This window comes from Phocoena sinus, chromosome 5 (assembly GCF_008692025.1).
Source record: "Phocoena sinus isolate mPhoSin1 chromosome 5, mPhoSin1.pri, whole genome shotgun sequence".
NCBI classification, from domain to species: Eukaryota; Metazoa; Chordata; class Mammalia; order Artiodactyla; family Phocoenidae; genus Phocoena; species Phocoena sinus.
Window position 1 is genome coordinate 14,222,066 of NC_045767.1, and position 18,590 is coordinate 14,240,655.

The 18,590-nt window shown below is 34.7% G+C and overlaps 1 protein-coding gene across 2 annotated transcripts; it reads right to left on the reverse strand.

The window, feature by feature from the left end:
- Positions 1–602: 602 nt before the first annotated feature.
- On the reverse strand, positions 603–17,853 carry PLK4 (polo like kinase 4). 2 transcript variants are annotated; one of them, XM_032632133.1, is made up of 16 exons: positions 17,588–17,839; positions 16,826–16,921; positions 15,994–16,089; positions 15,798–15,912; positions 12,581–13,604; positions 11,730–11,836; positions 9,469–9,836; positions 8,511–8,615; positions 8,035–8,137; positions 6,677–6,826; positions 5,633–5,766; positions 5,446–5,537; positions 5,149–5,296; positions 4,219–4,359; positions 2,645–2,751; positions 603–1,244 (listed from the first exon to the last, which is right to left on the reverse strand). In XM_032632133.1, the coding sequence occupies exons 1-16, from the start codon at positions 17,615–17,617 to the stop codon at positions 1,142–1,144; spliced, it is 2,919 nt and encodes a 972-aa protein (XP_032488024.1). In that variant the 5' UTR covers positions 17,618–17,839; the 3' UTR covers positions 603–1,141. The 2 variants fall into 2 exon arrangements, with proteins under 2 accessions (XP_032488024.1, XP_032488025.1); XM_032632134.1 differs by having other exon boundaries at positions 615–1,244; positions 9,469–9,605; positions 17,588–17,853.
- Positions 17,854–18,590: the final 737 nt, after the last annotated feature.

Genomic DNA, 18,590 nt, shown 5'->3' on the forward strand with positions numbered 1-18,590 from the left:
TCCCACTATCAAATATTCTTTTTCCTCATGTTAGTTAATTGCATTGTTGAGGTCTTCAGTGTTAAAATGTTTATCATTAAAATATACAGATATTTTCAGATAAAGGTAGAGAAACAATGTACTTACCATTTGAAAAATTAATTAAAAAAATTTAATTGGGTCTTAAACAGGCAAAAAAACTAAAAATGAGTTTACTATGTAAATTATTTTAAATTATATATTTTTCTTTTTTAAAAAAAACTTTTGGCTGCGTTGGGTCTTCATTGCTGCACGCAGGCTTTCTCTAGTTGCAGCAAGCGGGGGCTACTACTCGTTGCGGTGTGCAGGCCTCTCATTGCGGTGGCTTCTCTCGTTGCAGAGCACGGGCTCTAGGCGTGCAGGCTTCAGCAGTTGCAGCACGTGGGCTCAGTAGTTGTGGCTTGTGGGCTCTAGAGCGCAGGCTCAGTAGTTGTGGTGAACGGGCTTAATTGCTCCGCAGCATGTGGGATCTTCATGGACCAGGGATTGAACCCCATGTCCCCTGCATTGGCAGGTGGGTTCTTAACCACTGCACCACCAGGGAAGTCCCTAAATTAAGTATTTAATTAAATAAATCAAAAGATAAAGTAACACTGTATTTATTATTTTTTAATAAAATGCATTTTCAGAAATGTTTCATCACAAACTAGTGCTACAAAAATAAATATAAAACAAATATACATGTTTACATATGTTACTTGTAACATAAATACACATTATTTACATGTTCAAAATTCAGAAACTCCAGCACGTTTTGTCCATGATTCTTAACATGTCTAAGAAGTAGGGAAAAAAATAAAAGCACAAATATACCACACACCATTTATATTTTTGCTTTAAAAGATTGTTCAATACAAATATGTCAACACAGTAATTTTAGGAGTATATGTTCTAAGAGCAAAGTTAGGTGTCCTATTTTAGTCTACGACCACATTTTGTAAGTGACTCAAGTTTCATTCTGCTTTGTTCTCTCATTAGAATACATCTGTTATGGTATAGATTAAAATTCTCTTTTATAGAAAGGCTTTCTGAAGAAGTTTTTTAAAATGAAAAAAGTCACTTTACTTGAAAGCCAACAAAAACGTTATTTATTAAACATATATATATCTAAAAGGAGCTTTAATCAATGAAGACTAGGAGTTGGATTAGAAAACATCAAAAGGATGGAAGAAAGACACTGTAATTTCTGTCTGATGTATTCTGGTAATTTTTCATTTTCTCCATACCTAAGTGAAGCAAAAGAGAAAAAGATAAAATTATAACTTAGTCACTTGGTTTGTAAGAGTACCAAAAGTCACATTATATTTTTCAGTAATTCTTCAATGGCAAAGGCACTTCAGAGAGATCATACAAAATTATTAGATACTTAAATTAAGCATACTCAATTTGTTTCCTTTACTTATTTTTTAAAGAGGACCATTTTTTAAAAGTCTTTATTGAATTTGCTACAACACTGCTTCTGTTTTATGTTTTTATTCTTTGGCTGCGAGGTATGTGAGATCCCAGCTCCCCGACCAGGGATTGAACCTACAGCTCCCTGCATTGGAAGGTGAAGTCTTAACCACTGGACCGCCAGGGAAGTCCCTGTTTCCTTTTAAAATAGACCAATTTCTAAATGTATTTAAATAATAAAAAGAAAATTAGGTCAAAAAACTTGAACAGACTTTATAATTTCTAAAGCAAGCTGAAAATCTGGATTCTTCATTAAATTGAAGACCCTAATTTAAAGAAAATACTAAGCTAAACACATTATAAATACATTTCTATTAAATATTAAAAATTTCCAAATGACCATATCAAGTAAAATCTGAACTTTTATCTTCTGAACATGGGTTCTACCCATTTTATATCTGTACCTTTCCACTTTCTGGATCATTTGAAAGAGCTGATTTAACAAAACCTCTCACTTTATGAGTTCTTTAAATGATGGTACTGCATATATACACACAAAAGCAGTTGGTAGATATCCACAAGTTATATTTGTACCAAGTATTTTCTCTACAATATGCACTTTTCATAAAGTAGCGTGTTTGTACTGGCACTGTCGGCACCCTACCTCTTTTCAGTAAGTTATGGTTTGAAATATGGAGACCAAACTACTGCTTATTGTTACTATTCCCAGATCCTCCTTGTTAGCATACTTATTAGCCTGGCATACATCCTCATTTAGAATGAATATATACATTCAAAAAAGTCTTTTAACATTAATCACTTTACATTAGATCAGGGGATACAGCCTTTCACTTGGGAAAAATAATCTGGTTACCTTTTAAAAGAAAGCTTCCTTGTTTCTATGTTCTTTTATGTAAATTGTCTAAGTATATTTGAACTTAGAAGTCCATTACTTATGAAAAGGGCCAACCTAGTTAGACTGAAGGAATAAGAAGGCTAAAGGAGTCTAACCACTTGGAGTGGATAATCCATACCAATTACCCTGCATTCCTGTAAATACTCATAAAATATGCATTAGACTATATGAGCTGCTATGAATATTTAACAGTTTAAATAATAATATGAACTTTGTCAACATGAAAACAGTAACTTTATTAAGTCATTTATTTCATCATATAGATAAAACAAAATTAGAGCAAAGAGCTGAATCTCAACCAGTATTTTAAGAACTTACCTAGTTGCTTGACCATCTGGAGATGTATAACTAATAGAAGATACTCCTGCTTGCACGACCAACTGGGACCCATCATTAAACTGAACCCACACAGCTCCACTAGTTAACTAGAAAAGTAATAAGCAAGCAAAATTACTACAGAGGATATGAAGTTCTTAAAAGGTACTCATGTTTAAAAGGATTTTCATATAGTTTAAAAAGAAAACAAAACAACCCTTCAGGTAACTACAAATTTGGGGCTGTGATGGTAGTAACATTTGAGAATATTAGTCTCTTTTTCAGATTATTCCTTTAATGGATAGGGCATCATAAATTAAAATTATTCTACATAAATCCTGTTTCCCATTCGTTTCCACTAGGATATCTGAGCAACCTTTTTTTTTTTCCTTTCCCATAGTATTTCTAACCAAGAAGAGATTTAGGAAATAACCAAGCAACACTTTCTTAAATTAGAATTTCCCTCTATTCTTTGTTCTTAGGCCAAAAGAATTTCTATTCTGCTTGAGAATGTTACATCTTTGCTTTTGAAACTGGTTTCTTTAGTCACTGATGTTTACAATGTGCCACTCCAAACAGAGTACAGAGAAGACATGGACACTGGAATCAAACAGACCTGGGTTTACATCCAGATTCTGCAAACTAACTAGTAGGAATGTGCAAGTCAACCATCCATTATGAGCCATAATTTTACTATCTATGAAAGGAGATAGCATCAACTTTACTAGGTTTTATTCTGGGAAATGAGACAATGTATGTGGAAAACATGGTACCACATGGCATGTACTCAACAAATGCTGAGTTCCCTTCCCGATATTTCCTACCCCCCATAAAGAACTAGGCTATATTTTACTTCACTGGTAAGTAAAAATTACATGTGCTGTGCTCAAACATCTCCAAAGTTCAAGCTTTCAGAAAATATACAAATCTAAGTTTACACCTACATAAAATTCTTTAAGTTTGAAACTCAATGTAGACCTAATTTTTAAATGCAAAAATTCTTTTCTGCCAAATAAAAATTACTCTATTAATATAGATTACAAATACTTTCCCACGATGCCCTGGGCATTCTCAAATCCTAATGTTTAGCCATCATCATGACCTCTACTTTAAAAACAAATGGCAAGGGCTCTCCTGGTGGCGCAGTGGTTGAATATCTGCCTGCCACTGCTGGGGACACGGGTTCGAGCCCTGGTCTGGGAAGATCCCACATGCCGTGGAGCAACTAGGCCCGTGAGCCACAACTACTGAGCCTGTGCGTCTGGAGTCTGTGCTCCGCAACAAGAGAGGCCGCGATAGTGAGGGGCCCACGCATCGCGATGAAGAGTGGCCCCCGCTTGCCACAACTAGAGAAAGCCCTCACACAGAAATGAAGACCCAACACAGCCAAAAATAAATTAATTAATTAAAAAAAAAATGGCAAGAACAGGTCACCTAGGCCCTAGCAGGCAATTTGTTACCAACAATATCTAGAGCTTTCCATCTGTATACAAATAAAAAAATGTGAAAATTATTAATGATATAATCAATGCAAAAAGTGTAAAAACTGTCTTGCAAAGAGAAATCTAACTTCTCACCTGTGTAGCCCAACCGACATTTTTCACAAAAACAGACTTGAAAAGTTGTGCTGATTTAGGGAGACAATCTTTTAGACTACTAGGAGAGCTGTTAGTTCCAGAAGCTGCACCTGCAAGGCCAAGTCCTTCATTTGTAACCATCTACAAACAATAAAAGAAAGAAAGATATTATTCCTTAGCATTCTAATAAGCCAACTTCAGCAAAAGTAGATGATGACCAGATTTTCATTATCTTAAATTAATTTTTAAAAGACAAAAATTAAAAAAAATACAATCACATTACAGAAAATTGGAAAAGTATAAAATAGGGAAAAAAATCACAGAACTACTGTTTTGATTTTGGTAGATTTCTTTTGTCTTTTTTTCCCAAGGTATAATTTTTCATAGCTTCAATTATAGTATGTATGTTTGTGTGTGTGAATACACACATACCCATATACACAAACAGATCTATTTCTTTAATCTTGCATTTTATTACATTGCTATATAGTTTTTATTGGCATGATAGTTCATTGAGTAAAAATATAAGTTTGTTTAACCATGATTCTATCATGGATATTAAGGCAGTTAATGATATTTTACTAGTAAAAATAAAACAATATATATGTTAATATATTTAGCTTTTTCCCAGAGGAGTCAGGTTAGGCCTTGCTGAGGTAATATTTAAACTGAGTCCTGAAAGATGAGAAAGAATTAGCCATTAAGACGTTCAGGAAAAGAGTTCCAGGTCAAGTGAAGAGCATGTGAAAAGGCCCTGAGAGTTTGGCTTAATCAAGGAACTAGGCACAGAGAGTGTGGGGTAGCTCAGGATGAGACTGGAAAAGTAGGTAGGTGATAGTAAGGCCACAGTAGGGTGTTTTAGTTTGATATCAAGGACATTAGGCAATCATTGAAGAGTTTAAAGTACAGAAGTGACATATATTTACTTACAGAAGGATTAAGTATTGGTGCCTGTTTTGGAGAAGTTGCACTATTTATGATCATTCTATTCAGAGATGGTGTCTCTCTCATTGGGTAGTTTGGATCCACAGAAGGAGGAGGTGTTAAGGCCTTAGGTGAACTAGTACTACTAGGTTTTCTGAAGGAGAAAGATATGTCAAATACATTCTTTTAAAGCTTTCAATTTATAGAAAACAAAAGAATGTTCATAATGTAAACATTAAACTGTTTTTTAAAAAAAAATTTCTACACATTTTAGCCATATTTAATAAATTTTCAAACATTTACCTTCCTACAATTATTGGGAAAAAGGGAGCACTTCCACTTTTCTTTTCCTCTTCTGAAATTATGGATTCCAGTGCTAAACAAATACGGTGGCCCTATTTCAAAAGAGTGCTTTCTGTCATTACTTCATCTATGTCATTTGTATTATTATTAATTGGTAAGAAAAAACCTACTAAAAGTCGGTACATACCTCATTAGCATGGTTCATATATATTTTTATTTCCTCTTTCAAGCTATTAACTTCACTTTCACCTTTTAAGGTGTAAGATTTGCCAGTCTTTTCGATCACCTGAATTAAATCTTCTGTTTTGTGTATCTTTGCTCCTTAAAAATTAAGCAGAAAACCCTTTATTATTTCTTTAAATATTACTAGATTTATATTCATTATCATACCCAGTACATAATGACTCCCAGATCAAGGTAACATTTATATTCACTTATTGGCCATTAATAAAATGAGGCTCTCAAAGTAGTATTCAAAAAATATAGGCCATTTTTCTTTTCCACATATAACTGGCTTAAGTTTGATACTTTTATATTTTTAAAAAACCACTACTCTCATACAAAAACATAAGTGAAGGACAGCTATAATTATGTGTACTGTGTGAGTGTATGTACTATGTGTCCCTTAAAGAAGGAAACTTTACAGATTAAAAAGTAAACATCTTTATAGATTTAGAAAATAAAATTCTCTGGTTCAACCTTATCCTTTTGTGATATTTATTATCCTAAAAATTTGGTATGTGTCCGTTTAAATTTCTAGTAAGAAACAGAATATTATTTATTTCATGTTTTTTTTAATAATATCAATCAGAATGTTGTTAAACTGGAGCCAAAAGGGGAAAGAGAATTAATATACGTATTAGAAAATAAATTGTTTACAAGCAAGTATATATAAATTTTGATTAACATTTGACATATCGTATACTGTGCTGTGTAATTTTTATGTATGGATACACACACACACACACACACACACACACACACACACACCTCGCTGTGTTGGGGAGTTCCCTGGTGGTCTAGTGGTTAGGATTCAGAGCTTTCACTGCTGTGGCCTGGGTTCAATCCCTGGTCGGGGAACTGAGACCCCGCAAGCCATGCAGCGCAGCCATAAATAAAATATATAAATCTCATTGTGTTGAGTTTACAAAAAACAAAAAAACAAAAAACCCCACAACTACTAAGTTACAAACTAAAGGGAAAAAAATTACCATTTCTAAATGGCACTTACCATCATAAAACCAAACCTCAAAATCAGCACCAGGGGAATTCTCCATCAAAACACATTTAGCATATCTTGTAAAATAAGTGATTTTGGGAGATTTAGATCTTACAAGCTGCACAAATCTGGAAGCATATTGATATTTTCGCCAGTACTTTTCTAAGGAGAGAAAACAAAAAAGTTACCTAACATTAGGGAATAAAGTGTTGACATAAATTCCATAACAGTCTAACATTTATTTCTACTCTTCCTCAAAAATTCAAGTTGAAAGTTAAGAATCCCATTACCCAAAGTTAACAGTTCCATTACCCAAATAAAAATATTTTAGAGATGTAAGCCTACTATTTTAATGAAAACTAAAGACAGTATAATAAAATTCCTAAGAAGTATATAACAAAATCTGATGATTAGTATCATGATTATTTATTAAAGATTTTTTTGATGTGGACCATTTTTAAAGTCTTTATTGAATTCGTTGCAACATTGCTTCTGTTCTGTTTTGGTTTTTTGGCCATGAGGCATATGAGATCTTAGCTCCTCGACCAGGAGATAGAACCCGCACCCCCTGCGTTGGAAGGTGAAGTCTTAACCACTGGACCGCCAGGGAAGTCCCAGTCTCATGATTATTTTAAAAATCTCTTACTTTGAATCACTGACTCCTTATTAAAAGTAAGATAATGACTCCAGGAAAGTTTTAATAAATGAAATGAAAAGAGTTCTACCTGAGATATCAGAACCAAATGACTTTAGGAAAAGAAATGTAGCACTTTTTATATTAGTAAAACATAGAGTAGTAAATTTTAGCAGTTCCCTGTAACTATGGTCATTTATAATATTTGATAGTCTTGTCTATGTGTCTTAATTTCTAACAGAGTTAGATTAGATAGGTTCTCTTATTTGCTTCTAAGTTACCTTAGGGAAGTCTTACTACTCAGTAGTTAATTTCCCAATTCATAATATCCAGAAGCTAAACCGGGAGCCAAATTTGGTTAACCACAATTACAAGTGATCATTATGTAGCACAGTAATGATTTCAAAAGTCAAAAACCAGATACTTCATGTTGAATTTTTAACATGATTCTAGACAAACTGTAACTATACAAGTGTACAAATTAAATTTGTGTGACACATGACTAATATTCTAGAGTTAGTTTTTACTTAAGTAAACAATAAAATACCATTATAACAGAATATGACTAAATATTGGATTAGTAAGGTATAGCACATCTCACCAGATATAAAGTTATAAGAACATAACCTGCATCCCAACTGAAGCCAAAATATTTACAATTTATGATACCCACAGTATAGAGTTTATGTATATATAAATCCATTATCTAAACTTATTCCCTGGTAAATTTACATACCTGGTAAATTGTCAAAACTGTACCTACTGATGTTGTCAGTAGGTGAGGGCGGTCTATCTGCAAGAGGAAAACCTCTTCCGTCATTTGGATAATAAATAGTGATCTGGCAAAAAATTTTTAAGAATTCTGATTATATGCCATTAAGTTAGAGCACTATATTTTGTTACTAAAATTATAAAAAGAGCTCACATGTATATTATTTTTATTGAAAATGCTAAATGTTCTCTAAAAGTAATTTTTTTGCTTTTTAAACTTAAGCCTAAAGTTTAGATTTTGTTCCTGGTTATAATTATTTTTTACACCACACTAATTTATTTAAAGGTATGTAGTATACTATTTTAGTTTTTGAATTCCAGAGATACTATCATATCAGGAAAAGCGACTAAAAATTGTTTTTTAAATATCATTATAGAACGAATGGAATGATAAATGCTTAAGTGATGAAGCTGCAAGATAATAAAGGAAATCCACATTACCATATTTCCATCACTAGATATATGAAGAACTTCTTTCACATATTCTTGAGATGCATACTCCTTTAGAAGCTCCACACATACCTCCTCTGAATCAAGTATGCTCACCTAAAAAAAAAACAAAACTAAAATCAGTAACAATTCTCTTATTTACCAGAACAGTTCTGACATACATATTAGTTAAGAGAAAAGTACTTAACCATGGCAGAAACAAAAATTAAAGTAAAAATCAAATAGCCGCTTCACTACAATTGTCTAGACCACAGGTGTATTTCAGCACAACTGTGAAACATAAGGAGCAAAGGAAAGAAGGTATAATGAAGTGTGAAATGATAACCAGTGAACAGAAAGAAAGCAGAAGGTAGGGTGGAGAATTTAAGGGCTTGAAAAGACAATAGCACGCCAAATAAAGGCAAGACTGGGTGAAAGGGAAAACAGGGACAAACAGGATGAAGACAGAATTAAAAAATCAAAATCACCATTCCCAATGCACACATGATATTTTAAAAAAATGCTATACTTAATTTTGTGCATACTCCTTTTCTTTAAATAGTTTCAGATGTTAAAAAAAGTGATATTTTCTAGTTTATCTTTTTGAGACTAGATTAAATGTAGAAACAATGAAAACAAAAGCAAAAGATAGTATTAAATATTAACTTAGTTATTAGGATTGTGGATAATATTTAACACAGTATTTAGCCAGTATTACTTTTAAATGTTTTTCATTATCAATAATTCAAAATTCAAAAATTACTATCAATTCACCATTCTTAAAGTACCCAGAAGGAAACAATAGCTATTTTTCCATAAATACCCAGTCTCTTTTAAGTGAGTTTATCAAGTACGTATCAAAAATACAGGGACATTATAGGGAACTGAAAAGATATTATTATGTTTGATACCAGAAACCATATACTCAAGGAAAATATCATCCAGTGATTTAGAAAAATAATAGACATACCACAGCCTTCTTCGTTTTCTGTCTGATTGGTTTTAACCTGTAAGCAGTCAAAGGAGATGTAATGCTTCGTAATGTATGTTTCTGATAACCCAATGGTGGCTCCACACCCCTCGTCTTGCTTTGTTCGGAAGAAGGATCTAAGCCAAAAGTAGATTCTTGTTGACTTATCTCAGGTTTACTGTGAAATGCAGTCATATATTTCATGGTATTCAACTGTTTTGCAGAATGCGCATTATCAGAAGCATCAGGGCTCTTTTTGGCTCTTATATCAGTCCAGGCATTTCCTGATGTGTCCTGCAAATCTGGATGGCCCTGGAAATCTCTGTTTGGGCTAATGCTGTTGCACTCAGTAGTTTCTCTTAAATGAGCTATAATATACATAGAATAAAGCAATTTAGTGAATAATTAAGAAGTCAAGTCTACACAAAACAATGTCATGCTGGTTACAATAGCATTCTTTTTTCCTGAGGAACAAAAGAAATCTAGTTTTAAAAAAAAGCTTGTAATTTTTCAGTTTAAGATACGGCATAAGGGAATTCCCTGGTGGTCTAGTGGTTAGGATTTGGCGCTTTCACTGCCAAGGGCCCAGGTTCAATCCCTGGTTGGGGAAATAAGATACCACAAGCTGCACGGCTCGGCCAAAAAAGAAAACAACAAAAAGATATGGCATAATAAAATAGTGACTTTAAAAGGACATTTTAAGCCAGACTGCAAAGGAATACCTTTAGTCTAAGACTAAGAAAGAAAAGATATTAATATGAAATTAATGTTTCAATCAAAGCAAAAACTAGTCACCTAGGGTCACCTACTAATACTAAAGCAACTGCCAATGCTGCAACAAATAATAGATTTGAGAGGAGTTCCCAGGTAATCATTCTACATAACATGTAAATTCACTCTCTTTAAGCTACGGACTATTTCATCTTTACTTACAAAATATGCAACTAAAACCAAAACACTCTAAAATATATGAAATAGGTTTATTATTAATACTTAATATTATAAATGTATTTGTACCCACATTTCTAAAACAGTTCTTGAACTCTATCCATTTAAATTTTATATAGTTTTAGCGTTCACATGGGAACATTATTTTTTTTAAAGCCCTTAAAATGATTAGACTATATAAAACTTTGTAAGGCAATTTTTCAATGCTAAACTATAAAAATCTTATCTCAGCTTTCCCCTTAAATAACTTTTAAGTGCCTCCCTCCATAACTCCCATTATGACAGAAAATATCCTACATCAAATAATATACTTTAAAATTGTAGCAGCACTACTAGAGTATTATAAACAAAGTTACTTCAGATATGTCCATGTTTACCAAATAAAAGTATCTATAAACACAATAGAAGGTTAAGTGTAAGATTAAGCACATGGCAGTTCTGTAGTTTTAAAAAACATAAACTTGAATTATCATCTTTAACAAGTACACATGAGAAGATTAATTCTCTTTTGGGCCCTTGAAAATAATATACATGAAAAAAATAGACTCTTGAGGTGACATAACAACTCTCTGCTTAAATTACAGCCATATTACGCACTTGTCTGAGGTAACATGATACTTAGTAAAAAATTCTCTCCTCCTCTCCATGTTTCTTTTTTATTCTCTTTCTTCCATCATTATTTTCCAACCCACCTTCTGTGAATGTCATGTTCAATAATGAGAAATGTTTAACTTTCAAACTCTGTATCTATAAATAATGACTTGGATGAAAGCTGTTTAAAAGTATTTAGGTTTTAGTAGCTGTGTATTTTAGTGTATGTGAGGTCCCATTGGTACACTATGATGGTCCACATCACCTTCTACTTAAAAATAAAGTCAACCATCTTTTGATTATTTTATAGGCACTGATAGTAGGTACTTATTACAGAGAGGCTGCAAGAGAGGAGGGGTTAAGAGTAAAGTCTCTGAGCCAGACTGCTTGGGTTAGACTCCTCTCTCTTGTATTTATGGACAGTGCAGCTTGGCAAATTAACCTTTGCGTACTACTATTTCCTCATTTGTAAGACAGGGCTAATGATAGTATCTTCCTCATATGGTTTTTGTGAGAATTATTAATAAGTTAATAATACATGTTAAGCATTAAGGACAGTGGCTGATATAGTACTCAAACTGTGTTAACAGTAATTATTACTATTATTGTAACAGTTTATTGAAAATGTACTATTTTCTTAAGAAAACCCAAATAGAAAACTGCAATGCTTGGTAAGTGGCCAAGTCATTAACTTTTTATTAAATAGTCCATTAAAAACTCACCATTTATTTGCAGATTCCCAAACCACTGTTGCATCATTTCAGTCTGAGCTGTCTGGTCTGGAAATGGAAAAGGAGTTTTTCCATTTTTTGGACAAAGATGATTGGAGCTAAACAAAGAAAAAAAATTTCCCATAAACTAATAAAAAATTAAAAGGTAGAAACCTTTTAAGATAAAAAAACACTAAAAAAGGGAGCGCTCTTCTGATATGAATACCTAAAAATTTTTACATTAACTGTAGAACCCAACATTTGCATAACTAAATTGTGTCTATGAAGCTAAATTCCCATGCCAAAATGCCCATGGCACTGTGACAACATTTCTATATGGCTACTGTCCTCTTTTAATTTAAACGTAAAAATCAAAGATCAGAAAAAGAAAAACACTAGTCACTAAAAACTTGCCTTCATGTGAGAAGCAGTCAATATGATTACTCATCACTTAGGGTCAACTTCTCTTTCTCTATTTGTGTGTGTGTGTGTGTGTGTGTGTGTGTGTGTACAGTTACTGTTAAGAGTACTTTAGGAATCAGACATGTTTAATATATGATACATTGCACTGGAGACCTGCTTCATATAAAATTTAAAATGACACTAGAAATTCCCAAGTATTAAACACATACTACAAATACATTCATGAGCAGATACACTCATTTTAAGAGATTCTTAACCACAATTCAAAATCATCATTCTGATTCTCTTCCTATTAAAAAACAGAAGTCATAGTTAAAAGTGCCCCAGGAATATCTGACAAGGTTAGAAAAAAGGTCACCCTTAGTTAGATGCAGCTTCATGTTTGTGCTAATACAATGTTTATTGAAAAGTAAAATGCTTTTTGATAGAATTATTCTTACAGTGCTTGATTGTTATCAGGTCTTTCAAAAGATCCAGAACCATTGGATGTCTTTTCTTTAAAGAAGTGAAGAATATTAGCATTGCTGTTTGTGGATGAGTATCTTTCTTCATTTTCATCTACTCCTGATCTTTTGGATTTTGAAAGCATTTCTGCTGAGTAACATCGTTCCATTGTATACGTTTTCACTCGTGACTGACTATTAGAGATGCCAGATCTATCAGAGGAATGGGCTCTACGAAGGTATCGAGAATGTGGCCTTTCTTCTGCCTCTTGGATTGCTCTTCCCCTTCCACTATTACTGGTTTCTTGTTCTTGATTTCCCCACTGAGTATAAAGGCTGCTTCCATCTCCTGAAGAAAAATCACTTGAATTTTTATTCTTTGGAAATATAGTCATTTTATTTGGGAGTGGCTGGTCAATCAAAAGTCTTCTTCTGTCAAATAAACTACCACTCATACTGGTACTGGAAGAAGCCGTAATTGCAGTAGAAATTGTGGCATGTCCACTATCAATCGAGTCTTCTACATTTCCTAAATCTTTACTTTTTGTTGAAGAATTTCGGGACATAAAAGGATGGTCTAATACTGAAGACAGACTTAAACGATCTGCTGGATTTCTACGAAGTAACTGGTGAATAAGGTCCTTGGCTTCTCTTGACAAAAAAGTTGGCATTTCATAATCTGCCAATACAACTTTATTTAACGTGTTCTTGATGGTGTCAGTGTCAAAAGGTGGTCTTCCAATAAGTAACGTATAAAACATACAGCCCAAGGACCAAATATCAGATTCAAGTCCATGTGCACTTCGAGTTGCAATTTCTGGGGAAATGTAATTAGGAGTTCCACATAAAGTATAGTGCTTTTCGTGTGGCATTTTCAATTGAGTGGCCAGCCCAAAATCAGCGATCTTGATGTTCATATTATGCGTAAGTAAGAGGTTAGAAAGTGTGAGGTCCCGGTGTAATATACCATGAGAATGGAGATACAGCATTCCTGTGATGATCTGGTGCATGAAGTGTCGAGCTATTAGAATGCAAAAATTAAAACTTACAATTTAGAAAATCTGAAGATTCAGTATTTAGAATACATTATGAAACCCAAGTACATATGCCAGTATGACAATTAGTAAACTGGTTTGTAGCTTAGTTTTACCAGCCAAAATACCACTCTGATAATTTCATAATATTCTTTAATAATTCCTATTAAGACAACTAGGCACTCCTTTTAAACTCTGTCCTTTCCAACTAATGAGTTTTCTAAATACAGTTAAGGGAAGCTTAATTTTATTAGGAACTGGGAGTGACCAGAGTTAACTAGGGTAACCAGAAGTCCATAGAAAGAGAAAATATTTATAAACAATTCATAAATAATTCAAATTGTAAAAAAGAGAAAAAAGAAAAGCAAGCTGAATTTCCTTTGATGTCCTCCCAAACCCTCCTAAAAAGTAGTCACTATTAACAGTTTATATATATTCTTTTAAACTTTTCTTCCATGTGCTTATGTACACTTAAATCCATAGAAATACACTGTAATGTTTTTAAAATATAAAAATGGTATAAAAATATAGTTTATTACTTTTTTTTGCCACTTCACAATATTTCTTGGAAATATTTCTATGTCAGTACACATAGATCTCCATCTTATTAAATTGCTATTGATTAATATTTGGGTCATTTCAAGATTATAAAAAAATATAGCAATAAACATTCTTGTACATGCTTGTTTTCTTGTGCATATAAATGGGGTGCTTCATTATGGTAAATTCAAGAAGTAGAATCACTGGGTTCAAAGATAAAATTTAGTATTTTAATACCTTGCCAATCGCCCTCCAAAAGGCTGTTATTTTCAAGCATATCCTTGTTGAAATTAGGTAGTCTCAATCCAATGGGTAAAAATATGGTACTCGTTATTTTAGTTGGCATTCTTATGATTACTACTGATTTTGAGCATCTTTTCGTATGTTTATTGGCCAATTATACTTTCTCTTCTGTGAACAGTCTGCTTACATCCCCTGTCCATTTTCCTATACAATTATCTTTTCTTTTAAGGCATGCCTTATATTTTAAATATTAATTGGACAGCCATTTGTTATACAAATATTTTCTTCCTATCTTTAACTTTTAAATTTGTTGACAGTATCCTTCGTCATACACATTCTTAATTTTAATTAGTCAAATTGGTAATTCATTTCCTTCCTATCTTTTGCAAGTTGTCTTATTTAAGAAGGCCTTACTATTATACAGTATTATGAAAAATGCAGTACTCATCATCAATATGTATATGAATTTATTTTCTTATTATGTATTATGTTCTTATTTTCAGTCTAAGGATATGAACATTTCCTTAACTCTTAACACATATGACCAAATTGTTTTCCAAATGGGTTAAATATAGATCAAATGGACAAAAAGCCTATCAGCAACCACCTTTCTTAGCTTTCAATCTTAGCCTGCAATGTCAGTTAGCAGGGTAAGATAATTTGAAAACAATCATTTGTGTGATGATATACGGACCTTACTTGATCCTGATCTGAACTGTAAAAAAAGTTACTTATAAGAAACTAGGGAAGCTGAAACTGACAATGTGTTTGACAGTAAGGAATTATTAGGTGTGATAGTGACTTTGTGCTTACGTTTTTTGTTTTTTTTTTAAAGTCTGCATTGTTTAAAGATAAAAAGATGTCTATGATTTGCTTCAATATACTCTGAGGAATTGGGGGAATAAGAAGGGTACAGATGAAACAATGAGTTGATAGTTTTGGAAGCTCAGTGGTAAGTTCATAGGGGCTCATTATATTACTGTCTTAAGTTTTTGACATTTTCTAAAATAAATGGTTTCAACAGGTACTGTGTTTGACTTAGAAACTACTTTATAGTCATCAACAGCATCCTAAAAAGCTTTTTCTAAATTTGAAAAGATACACATTCAACTGTGACCAATGACTTAATTTAAAATGTTGTTTTGGCAAAAGATGGATAGCAAATTTCTTCTTCTACTTTATTTCTGTAATGCCTGAATTATTTATATGAATTAACAACTTTCTTAATTTGGGGGGGAAAAATCTCTTTTTATAGCCCAAAGTAATAATTGAAACAGTTTTACTAAATATTATAAAACAGTACATTCTTCAAAACTACAAAGAGTAAAATTTGTATTTTCCAAAAACAATTTTTTTTAAGAAAAATGAAAGAAAGAAAAAAAAGAAGCACAGCCTACCTTCATTTTCTGAGAATGGTTTTCTTCTGTTTTTTAGATACCTGTTCATTTCTCCATTATGGCACATTTCTAATACTAGGTACACATAATTGTTATCTTCAAAATAGTTATACAGCTGAAATGTAAAAGGGCATAATAAATTATAATACAGAAAAATTCAATGCCCTTGGCCACTTTTATAAAATTTGTATCTTACCTCCAAGATAGAAGGATGTTTCAATTGGCAATGTATTTTCACCTCATTTTGGACTCTCTGTACCATTCCAGCTTTGTACATGGCTTTCTTATCTATCTAAAAATAACATGAGAGGTTTAAATGTTGATGATAGACTTTCAAATGTGAAGTTGTCATGTTAACTTTGAAAAGAGAAAGTATACTATAAAATATTCTGAAGTCCTTTTATCTTCTTTTTGAGATCAATTTATTTCGTTGTCTATTTTCCCCATGCACCTAGCAAAGTGCTTGACAGGGTGGACATTCAATAAACTTGCCCAATGCATTCTAATACACTCTACCAACTTAAAGAATTTAATAGCTCAACCATCATATCTATGATAATAACAACAAATAAAATTTAGCAAAGCTTTAAAACAAATCTTCCCTTTTCCTACTGGTTTAGGTGTTTCTTAATTTCCTTATGTTACCCCTATTAGACTGACTTCTAACAATCAAGAATAGTATTTTAGCTTTTTACAGTGTAATACAGAACTATGCACAGTGTATTCTTCTTATTATAAACAAATTGTTTGTTCTTTTACTGCTACCAATTACTCTAAGTACATATAATTAGAACAGATACCAAATCTAATGAACATGAGTAAAGACAGAACACTTATTTAAGCATGGTTAAGGATCTCCTAAGAGATCCTTAAGTTTAACTGTTGGAACTACTGTCTTCTGCCCAAGCAATGGGTTTTTTACAGCATAAAGAAAAGGCTGGCAGGTAAGGAGTTTCTAACATCTCAAGTAGCAAACCTCTCTAGTTACTTGCAAAGTAGAAGTGAGAAACTGATTAACATATTCTTACCATTTTGATTGCAACTTCCAAACCAGTGTGAATGGACTCAGCTCTATAGACACCAGCAAATGATCCTTTACCAAGCAGATTTCCAACTTTAAAATCCTTAAAAGTTAAAATTAAAGAATATGTGTAATGATTTTCGACGCAGAAAGGAAGAAAAAATAGGAAGGGGCTGGAAAAAAGAGGCTAAAATGGATCGGGAGGATTATTTGCATTCAAAATTCAAGCAGGTATCACACCTCGATACAGCAGGTGTCTGGGGTGGACAGCATGTTGACGCCTTGCGGGTCTCTGAGCTTCCAGGCTGGTCTCTGGATAGAGCACCCTAATGGTCTGGTTCCTCAGCCTCAGCGTAGCCTCAGCATCCTCGTCCCACCCCCAGCCTGCCCCCGAGAGCTAAGACCCTGAACGGAATCCCGCCGCAACTCCCGCCGGAGGTAACCGCCATCCCCTTGGAGAAGGGGAAGATAGCCTTGCCCTGCTCTAGCGCGGCAGCTCCGGCGGGATCGCTGACCTGAAGCCGCGGTGTCTAGGGACAGAAGGGCGGGGCCGCGAGCAACACACCTGTCCCACCATCCCCGCGTCTCAGAGGGGCGGGCCGCTCCGCCCTCAAACAGCCGGGCCCCCGGCGGTTGGGACCCTCCCAAAGCACTCCGGCGTCCAACCTGCAGCCGTTAGCTGCGCTCTATCCCCTTCCTGCCAGGGTCTCGACGAGTCCCGGCACTCCGACTCCCAACCGCCCTACTGAGGACTGCCGAGTCTTTTCACCTCGATCTTCTCCCCGATGCAGGTCGCCATATTTCCAGGCCGCGGTCCGTGCTCCCTGGATTAACTCCCTTTACGCAGTCCTTTCGAGGCAGCGCTCCAAGTAGGCAGCGTGTCTTGGCGTCCATCAGGCTCGGCTCTCTAGGCCGCCGCTCCCGGCGACGACACCACAGCCACCGAAAGGTGTCCCGGGCACCTTCCGAGGCCTGGGCGGCGCCTCCGCGCTCCCATTTTGAAAAACTCCCGCCGGTTGCCGTTCTAGCGAGGTTGGAGGGGACGTAAGGAGGCGGGGCGATCAGCAGAAGCTGCTCCTGGGCGCGCATGCGTGGCAGGCTCCTTATCCGCTCGCCTCCGGGCCGAGGACCGGAAGTGCTTCTGCAGCCTAGAACTTGGTTGGGAGCGTTGGCAGTTCGGCTCTTGGAAGATCCGCGCAAGACGGATAAAAAAGGTAGCTTAAGATATGAGATATTCACAACTGGTCAGTTACTCACTTCACGGTCTGAAAAGCTACTTCTTCCAATTCTGTAAAGGGTTTAAAACAATTTTTGAATTCCAAATGCTTAAACTTGACGGAGCAGCATAGGGGAAAAAAGTCAGTACTTGACTTAACCACCCGTTTACACCTCTGTGCTTACTACAGTTTTTCATATCTGTAATGAATGGATACGGTGCTTTAAGAAAATTGACTCCATTATTTATTTTGGTAAATTTCTATTAATTATAATGCCATTTGTAGAATAACACATTTGAGAGTTCTCACACACGTGCGATAATGTATTGATCAAAAAAGACCTCCGACGGGCTTCTCTGGTGGCGCAGTGGTTGGGAGTCTGCCTGCTCGCAACGGGTTCGGGCCCCGATCCGGGAAGATCCCTCATGCCGCGGAGTGGCTGGGCCCGTGAGCCATGGCCGCTGAGCCTGCGCGTCCGGAGCCTGTACTCCGCAACGGGAGAGGCCACAACAGTGAGAGGCCCGCGTACCGCAAAAAAAAAAAGACCTGAAAGTT

Excerpts from the sequence above, each read along its gene's own strand:
- PLK4 (XM_032632133.1), bottom strand. The coding sequence starts at position 17,617 with ATGGCGACCTGCATCGGGGAGAAGATCGAG. Across the intron at positions 8,616-9,468 it reads AGAAAACGAAGAAGGCTGTG|GTGAGCATACTTGATTCAGA; the intron begins GTATGTCTATTA and ends TTTTTTTTTTAG. Across the intron at positions 1,245-2,644 it reads CCAGATGGTCAAGCAACTAG|GTATGGAGAAAATGAAAAAT; the intron begins GTAAGTTCTTAA and ends TGCTTCACTTAG.